General features: G+C 47.3%; 1 protein-coding gene across 2 annotated transcripts in view; it reads left to right on the top strand.

Annotated features, from left to right (window-relative positions):
* Positions 1-10,000, top strand: part of b3gntl1 (UDP-GlcNAc:betaGal beta-1,3-N-acetylglucosaminyltransferase-like 1) — a 75,367-nt gene that overhangs the window by 52,873 nt on the left and 12,494 nt on the right. For both annotated transcript variants that reach the window (XM_061232266.1, XM_061232265.1), the window contains 2 exons: positions 549-644; positions 2,902-3,026. In XM_061232266.1, the coding sequence (XP_061088250.1) occupies positions 549-644; positions 2,902-3,026 (221 nt within the window). The remainder of the gene's footprint in view (positions 1-548; positions 645-2,901; positions 3,027-10,000) is intronic.

Raw genomic sequence — 10,000 nt, 5'->3', positions numbered from 1 at the left:
TCGGTGTGTAACCTGTGTGTGTGTGTGTGTGTGTGCACACGTATTTGAGTGTGTAGTGTGTGTGCTCTTCAATAATGACTCCATATTCTTCTCATTCTCTCTCTCTCCCCCTCCATCCCTCCAGCCTGTATGACACAGAAGGATGACTGTTGTTTTGAGAAGAGGGTTGTGGGGGATTTTAATACAGGAGAATTAGTCAGTTAGGCGCCAGTTTCACAGACACGGATTAAGCTAAGGACTAGGATTAATCTGAATATCTGAACTGGCCCTAGGTATGTTACAGGTGTGTTCAGTACAGTATGAATGCCACAGGAGTGTTTTGTGCAGTAGAAATAGTACAGGAGTGTTTAGTGCAGTCGAAATAGTACAGGAGTGTTTAGTGCAGTAGGAATAGTACAGGAGTGTTTAGTGCAGTAGAAATAGGACAGGAGTGTTTAGTGCAGTAGGAATAGTACAGCAGTGTTTAGTACAGTAGGAATAGTACAGCAGTGTTTAGTACAGTAGGAATGTTCTGTATGTTTATCCGTGTCTTTCTGTGTATTGGTCAGGCGTACACTTCCCATGGGCCCACGGTCATCATGCCGACCTGGTTCTTCTCCCGCAGCTGGTTCCGTCAGGTGGGAGCCTTCCATGAGGGCGGAAAGGTGAGGCACACCCCCAAAACTGAATGAGCCAATCACAGCTTATATAGTCTTTACATAGCACTGTTCATAGACCACGTTCCCAAAGCTTTCCTGCTGGCATGCATTGCCATTGTGTGTGTGTGTGTGTGTGTGTGTGTGTGTGTCTGTGTGTTTGTATGTTTGTTGTGTAGTGGTTAAGGTAAATGACTGGGACCCACAAGGTCGGTGGTTCGATCCCCGGTGTAGCCACAATAAGATCCGCACAGCCGTTGGGCCCTTGAGCAAGGCCCTTAACCCTGCATTGCTCCAGGGGAGGATTGTCTCCTGCTTAGTCTAATCAACTGTATGTCGCTCTGGATAAGAGCGTCTGCCAAATGCCAGTAATGTAATGTAATGTAATGTAATGTGTGTGTTTATGTATGTGTTTCTTCAGTGTGTGGTGATGCATTATAATGTTGATAACCGGAACGCGATTCATTCATTGTGTTGGTAAAGGAGGCAATTTACTTTGCTCGAAAGGTAAAAACAAAGTGTCCCCGCCAGAGATTCAAACCCACAACCTTCTGCCGCGAATCCTGCTGCTCTAATCACGGCTCCAGACCGCTGAACCCGTTTGTCTATGTATAGAGGGTGGACCACCCAGGACATCTGCAGATATAACAAACACCCAAACAAACCATTCCTCAGCAGGGCCCTTCTACTGTTACACCCAGCGGCCTAAAGCCTGGCTTCGTGCCACAGCTCCGAGCGTTACGATTGAAACTGGGCTCCTTCACGGGTGGGACACCTCAGCCTTGAGCGAGGTGATTTTCCTGGATAGAGCCAGTGAAATGCCCGGCTGTATTAGCAGATTGTGTGCAAGAGAATGTAGGCTGTGTGCGATGCTCTGGGCAAGATGTATCTCCTAAATGCGTGAAAACGTCACGTGCATGTAAAAAAAAAAAAAGTGGGGCGTTTATTTTTTTTACAAAAGGCAAAAAAAAATCAGAAGAACCAACCTCACAAACTGACCAAAACGAAACAAAGAAGTATTAGGTCTACTCGACATGTGAATCCCTTCAGTTTTTCTGTTGTAGCAACACAGACTTCCCCTGTATAAACCTCTGTTTGAACCCTGCAGAAACGTAGAGGACCAATATCCTCGAATTAGTCGAATTAGCTCTGCAGCTGAGTACATTACTGGAGGTATCGTATGCCCCATCCAAAGGGCCTGTGCTCCACTTCTCTGTTGTTTTAGGTGAACTTAATGTGTGCGTTTAATCACAGCGTCGGACATTCAAATATGTGTGAAATTTCTGTTTTGAAAAGGCACCCCTGATCACTGCCAGAGAAATACTTTAACCGTTTGACCACCGCAGTGAGAAAAGTGTTTTCACAGCCGAGGCTAACTGTTTACGAGGAGTTCCTGTGTAAGTTCCTGCTTTCACTACCAGCCTCCTGCCTCACTACCAACCATTCATAGCATTCATTAAATTGAGACATATCTCCAGAATTAGAAACGTGCAGGCGGCACAGATGGTGCAGTGGGTAGCACAGAAAGGAGGTCCTGGGTTCGAATCCCTGTTGGCCGGGGCCTCTCTGTGTGGAGTTTGCATGTTCTCCCCGTGTTTGCGTGGGTTTCCTCCGGGTACTCCGGTTTCCTCCCACAGTCCAAAGACATGCAGGTTAGGCTGATTGGAGAGTCTAAATTGCCCGTAGGTATTTGTGTGTGAGTGAATGGCGTGTGTGCCCTGCGATGGACTGGCGACCCGTCCAGGGTGTATTCCTGCCTTTCGCCCAATGTATGCTGGGATAGGCTCCAGCCCCCCTGCGACCCTGTTCAGGATAAGCGGGTTAGGATAATGAGTGAATGAATAAATTAATGAATGAATAAGAAACTTGTGCAGTTATTTTGACTCATAATTGACTGTATTCAAATGTAAGCAGAAGTGACAGAAGTCCTGTTAGTCCTGTTAGTTAGCCTTATATTTGATGAGGTGTTGTCCTTTAAGTGCTTCCATGCAGAGCAGTGGCACTGGTGGCTGATTTTGGTGTAATTTTAACCTATGTTTTACTGTTATGGGAGAAGTATTACAGGTGACTGATCCAGGAACAGTGTTATATGACTGTTATGGCAGAAGCATTAAAAGTTAAAAGCCTCAGCCGAAGGACATGTAATGTAATGTAATGATCCAGGAACAGGGTTATATTTTCTCACAATGTATTGAGTAACGGTTAAGAGGGGCTGATACAGGCTCAGTGTTGCTCTCTCTCTCTCTCTCTCTCTCTCTTTTTTCAGGGTGTGCCAGAGGACCTGCTGTTTTTCTACCAGAATCTGCGTTTGGGGGGAGGAGTGGTTCGCCTGGAAGAGTGCCTCCTTGTGTATCGTTACCATGAGCTGGCTGCCAGCCACTTCGTACTGGAGTGAGTACCTGCCACTCTCCTGCCCCTGTAAAAACAGAGACCCTCTGCAAGATCCTCTCTCCCCTGCTTCTCAATCACAGATACGAGGAGAGCTTTTCACTTCTGAGAGCACAGCAACAGGTTACTTACTGGACTGTGTGCACAGGCAGGCCAGGGGAATGGAGTGATGAGTTACTGATTAAACTGTGTGCACGGGCAGGCCAGGGGAATGGAGCGATGAGTTACTGATTAAACTGTGTGGACAGGCAGGCCAGGGTAATGGAGCGATGAGTTACTGATTAAACTGTGTGCACAGGCAGGCCAGGGGAATGGAGCGATGAGTTACTGATTAAACTGTGTGCACAGGCAGGCCAGGGTAATGGAGCGATGAGTTACTGATTAAACTGTGTGTACAATCAGGCCAGGATAATGGAGTCATAAGTCACTGATTAAACTGTACTGAGTGATGGATTTAATGGCATACTGTGATAGCAGAAGCTGTAGAGAGCACCAGGCCTAATAATGGAGCCCTGAATCATCGATTCAACACTTCTTGAGTGTATGTGAGTCTTTGCATTACTGTCACCTTCCTGTCCGTTTCTGGCTATTCTCCGTTGACCTCTCTCATTAACAATGCTCACTGGATGTTTTTTGTTTTTGCACCATTCTGAGTAAACTCTAGAGACTTGTGTTTTAAAATCCCAGGAGATCAGCAGTTACAGAAATACTCAAACCAGCCTGTCTGGCATCACCAATCATGCCACGGCCAAAATCACTGAGGTCACATTTTTTCCCCCATTCTAATGGCTGATGTGAACATTAACTGAAGCTCCTGACCCGTTTCTGCATGATTTCATGCATTGCACTGCTGCCACACAATCAGTAGGTGTACAGGTGTACAGGTGTTCCTAATAAAGTGCTCGGTGAGTGTATGTGTGTCCAGTGTGTGCGTGTGTGAGCATACGCGGAAATGTGTGGCTCCTTGCGTGTGTGCAAATGTGTGCTTGTGTGTGTGTGTGTGTGCACCTGTGTATCTGAGTGTGTGTGTGTGTGTGTGTGTGTGTGTGCGCGTGTGTGCGTGTGTGTACAGGCGCGTGTGTCACAGTTGTGTTCCTTAGTGCGTAGCTGGAAGGCACTCGGCTGGTTGAGAACAATAGCCTGCGTTAGGAGTGGCCAGGTCTGGTTCTGGCTGCCAGGCCTAACAGAGGCACACAGACACCCTCACGGGCTGCTGGCTTCCAGCCGGGATAACCAGAGAATCCTGTTCCTCCCTGATCCCCGAACCCCGAGCCCAGCCACGCAGAGCCGTGTGGAGGGGAGGAGGGGGGAGCTCCCTGGGGGCCTCCGCAATAAATCAGCTGCCTGGCATCTACACTTACCTCTCCACCTTCAGCGGGGGATCTTATCCAGCCTGACACGCATAAACACACAGATAAAGATAATGGCAGCAAGCTGGGCTGATTGCTGCTCATCTGTGTCGCAACTGATAGTAGTCGTCTGAACACTCAGGGCGGCCTGTAGCGTAGTGGTTAAGGTGCACGACTGGGACCCACAAGGTCGGTGGTTCGATCCCCGGTGTAGCCACAATAAGATCCGCACAGCCGTTGGGCCCTTGAGCGAGGCCCTTAACCCTTAAGCAGGAGATGCTCCAGGGGAGATTGTCTCCTGCTTAGTCTAATCAACTGTACATCACTCTGGGTAAGAGCGTCTGCCAAAATGCCATTAATGTGAATGTAACACAAATGTGCAACAGTAATGCGCGATACCATCTAGTTTTTAGGTGGACGTTGGGTGCACTTCAGTGGTAGGAAAATGGCCGGCATTGTTGTCGCGGTGTACAGGTGTGTGTTTTCAGTGCGCGTTGGAAGATGGGCGGGGACTCTGCGGTCCTTGCTGTGGCGGGGGGCTCACTCCACCACTAGGGGGCAGAGTCTCAGAGAGATGTGACCGAGCAGAGGGACCTATTGGGGAGGGGACAGCAAGGTGCAAAAAATGTCAAGGAAGCATTGGTCACGGGGAACAGCGTTTCTCCGCGCTTTTCCCTTTACCGTCCTGTAAGTCTTGGTGCTTGGATTGTACGGCTGTCCAATCTGGTCGGCACCGTTGCCTTTTCGCCGAACCCTTACAGTAGTGTGCAGTGATGATTATACACTCAACACAGTGAAGATGAATCAGAAACTATCAAGTACTATTCAAGTATTTATTTCACGTAATATCGGTTCATGTAGATGAAAATTAGTCAACGGAGAGCTCCGTCCGTCGTGTTTAACACTGTGACACTGCTCAAAGTTCGTGTTACCTCAAATGCTGGAACAACTGACCATCAGAAGTAATTTTGCAGAATAATGTTGCTTCAAACCAGTTTAAACAAATTGTTCAGCATCAACAATCATGGAATGAGCCTTCAAACATGCATTCATGCTATGCAAAAGGCCCAAAAAAGAAGAAGATGTTTTCAGTGTTTCTGTTTATTAGCCATACTTTTACCCCAATGTAATTGTGCGAATGATTTTCTTTTTGTCCTCATTGCCTAAAATAGTATTCTTCAATACGTTTTCACCGAAAACATTTTGACAGGCTGAATGCCACACGCCCGGGTCCGAAGGCGGGGGAAATCCGGGCCCTTTTTTCAGACTAACCCCGGAGAAGAGACTGTTTTGGTTGGCTAAACCCGAGCGCACGCTTTACGAGACGCCTGAGTCACGGAGCTCTCACACGGGAAGCTCTCGCTCCCCGGCCCTGTAAGCCCACACCGTTCTCCAAAACTACGCTACTCAACTCATTACGTTACACTACATCATTGCCGTTTGGCAGACGCTCTTATCCAGAGCGACGTGCAGTTGATTAGACTAAGCAGGAGACAATCCTCCCCTGGAGCAATGCAGGGTTAAGGGCCTTGCTCAAGGGCCCAACGGAGGTGCGGCTCTTATTGTGGCTACACCGGGATTTGAACCACCGACTTTGCGTGTCCCAGTCCTTTACCTTAACCACTACGCTACAGGCCGCCCATGCTCCACGTCCCATGGGCCGCAGTGCATTACAGCACCTGATTTCAGGAAGACGTGGAGGGAACAAGAGTTGATTTTTTTTGTTTTGTTATTATACGTTTTAATCAATGTAATATTTGTTCTTATGTACAAAAATCCTAAATAAGCAACAAATTTGCTAACTAGCATTGTTAAATCTAAGTCGCATCCATTTGTATTCAAAATTTGTTGGTGGCGAACTAAATGGAATGTATCTTTCAAGGGTAACTCATAAAGCATAGTTTGCCGGGAATGTTCGCTGTCTTGAATGCACCTCTGGTCTCTCACCTGCTCTCTCGCCTGCTCTCTTGCCTGCTCGCTCACCTGCCCTCAACCCCCGGTAGAGAGTCCTAAGAGAGAGGATTTCGCATGTGGAGTGCTGAGAGTCTTAACATTCCACAGGTAGTGCACTGGGAGGCCGAAGATTCCACAGGTAGAATACTGAGAGTCTTAAGATTCCACTGGTAGAATACTGAGAGACTTAAGATTTCAATGGTAGAACACAGTGAGTGAAAACTCTACAGGTAGAGAGTACTGAGAGATCGAAAACCGCAGGTAGAATACTGAAATACTGAAAACTGCGTGAAGAGTATTGAAATAAATACAGATACAGAATGCTGAGAGACTGAAGATTACACAGGTTGTTTTTTTGTGAGCCTCACACTTTTTGTTAACCGTTGAAGCCACCAGTTTCTCTAGTGAGTGTGCAGGCCCCGACCCGCCCTGCAGTTGTTTTTCTGTGGCACAGACAGAGGATTCTGGGTAACTGCGTCTGTCGGACCTGTCCATCACTGGCAGACACGCACACATTGTGTTTCTGTTCCCTCGGCTCCTGTCTGCTGCACTGCCTCTCTCCTCTGCACGCATGCCAAGAGGGAGGCGATAGGCAAGCACAGATACTTTCACAACTCTCCGCCAAGTTTCTGTTTCCCCAGAAAAAAACATTTTAATACAACTGTTTTTTTTGTTTTTTTATTTGTTTATTTTTGTAATTGCTTCCTGACAGCCGTCCTCATAGTTTTCAGTTGTGATGAAGCTGGAAGAGTTGTTGAAATATCATCGAGGCAGGAACTGGAGTTTTTATTTTCTTTGTTGACGAAGAGCTGCTGTAAATGATGTTGTGCTGTTAGGCAGCGTGTGACACAATTTTGGGATCTCCAGGAGAGACAGAGATACAGATAGCACCAGTGGAGGAGGATGATGGGAAAAGGACATCTCCAAGGCAACAGACGCATGTCTCTCCCATTTCCTTTTAGACAGAGTTGGGTACGGTTTGTGATTGGCTGAAGGTCAGTAGACAGAGTCCGGTACGGTTTGTGATTGGCTGAAGGTCAGTAGACAGTCGGGTACGGTTTGTGATTGGCTGAAGGTCAGTAGACAGAGTCAGGTACGGTTTCTGATTGGCTGAAGGTCAGTAGACAGAGTCAGGTACGGTTTCTGATCGGTTGACCATCAGTAGACAGTGTCGGGTATGGTGTGTGGTTTGTTGATGGTCAGTGGACTGCGGTCAGTCTGTGTGGTGATTGACGGCTTCTCAACACTGACAGCAGACTCCGGGGCCCGGAGGTCAGGTGTTTGCTGTTGGCCAGCAGCCTTCAAGTCACCACTTATGTGTCTCGTCTCATTCCTGACCTGACACCAAAGGGCCAAGGTCACTGATAGAATGCACACACACACACACACACACACACACACACACACACACACACACACACATACACACACACAACCCTATGGGGTTAATGTCAGGTGAAGGAGATCAGTCACTGTCATCAGGTAAACAGCGCCCTGTTCTGTTTGAAAATGTATTTCCACCATTTTGTACTCAGTGTACCATCTTGGGGAACTTGAGGGAAACCTTAAGGGGAAATTACACTTAAGGTGTTTTATGCAACCAGGGACTGGCCTCATATTCATTAAGCACCTCAAACTGATCTAGGATCAGTTTTGCATTTTAGGCTCATAACATATGAATGGGGGAAATCTGATCCCAGATCAGCGCTCCTATACTGAGGTCCTTTATGAAAAGAGACACTAGACTAACCGCGGGCTCAGAGACGAGGAACACCACGGCCCAGGAGACTCACTCACAGACGTACACAAAACTGACCTCACAGGCCCGTGTCATCACTGCCTTTGACATGGGACTCACAGAAAGGGTTCCTGATATTACATTACATTACATTATTGGCATTTGGCAGACGCTCTTATCCAGAGCGACACACAGTTGATTAGGCTAAGCAGGAGACAATCCTCCACTGGAGCAGTGCAGGGTTAAGGGCCTTGCTCAAGGGCCCAACGGCTGTGCGGATCTTATTGTGGCTACACCGGGATTAGAACCACCGACCTTGTGGGTCCCATGTCCCAGTCACCTTAACCACTACGCTACAGGCCGCCCTGTATGATTATATATATATTAATATATATATTAATATATATTAATTATTCAGTGTGCGGCAGTTGTTTTGCCTCTTCCTGGTGAAACATTGTTTGCATATCCCCTGTCTCATTCAGGTCTCTGCATTGTCTTTTTAATGTGAGAGTTTTTTAGTGTATTATCAGTATGTCTGGTTTTGAAACATTTTTTAAGCATTTTACATGGAAACCATGTTGACTCTCCTTGTTCATCAGTCATACAGGGAAACCATGTTGACTCTCTCCCTGTTCATCAGTCATACAGGGAAACCATAGTGACTCTCTCCCTGTTCATCAGTTATACAGGCAAACCACATTGACTCTCTCCCCGTTCATCTGTCATACAGGGAAACCATAGTGACTCTCTCCCTGTTCATCAGTTATACAGGGAAACCACGTTGACTCTCTCCCTGTTCATCAGTCATACAGGGAAACCAAAGTGACTCTCTCCCTGTTCATCAGTCATACAGGGAAACCATAGTGACTCTCTCCATGTTCATCAGTTATACAGGCAAACCACATTGACTCTCTCCCTGTTCATCGGTCATACAGGGAAACCATAGTGACTCTCTCCCTGTTCATCAGTAACATGAGTCGGTTGAATGATTAAAAACCCCATACCGGTGTGTCTGCAATCAGGAAACCACACTTAGTCACATATCTTCCTGTTGGTGCCCAGGGCGTGCGTCATTAGCTGTGTTTTATTGGCAGAGGAGGTGAGGCCAGGCCCATAGACTGAGCTTGGGCTTTTGTGTGTCCGCGTGACAGTGACGTGTTTCATTGGTTCTTCTCTGTTGATTGGACTGGTGGAGAGTGTGAAAGAGAGAGGTTCATGCTTATGTTTGTGTGAATGTGTCTGTGTGTGTATGTGTGTGTGTGTGTGACACACACTCACCCGTACATACACACACACACACTCACACACACACACACACTCACCCATACATACACACACACTCACACACTCACACACACGCACACACACACACTCACACACACCAACACTCACACACACACACACACACACACACACACACACACTCACACACACACACACACACACACACTCACACACACACTCACACACACACACACACTCACACACACACACACACACGCTCTCTCTCATGTGTGACAGCTGTCACCCAGATGTGCCTGGTGTTGTTCAGCCCAGTCTCCTACAGCACTGTTTAGTAAGCTTCTCTGGTTCTGTTGATTAAAGCTTTCACCCCCCACCCACCCACACACACACACACACACACACACACACACAGACATTCTCTCACACACACACACACACACACACACACACACACACACACACACACACACATATAACCTCTCTCTGTAGCACACACTCTCACACACACACACAGACATTCTCTCTCTCACACACTCACACACACACACACATACTCTCTCACACACGCACATACACACTTTCTCAGACAAGCACACACATTCAACCTCTCTCACACACACACACACACACACACTCTCTCACACACGCACATACACACTTTCTCAGACAAGCACACACATTCAACCTCTCTC

Source organism: Conger conger, chromosome 2, assembly GCF_963514075.1.
Source record: "Conger conger chromosome 2, fConCon1.1, whole genome shotgun sequence".
Classification (NCBI taxonomy): domain Eukaryota; kingdom Metazoa; phylum Chordata; class Actinopteri; order Anguilliformes; family Congridae; genus Conger; species Conger conger.
This window is presented reverse-complemented; position numbering and strand designations above follow the sequence as displayed.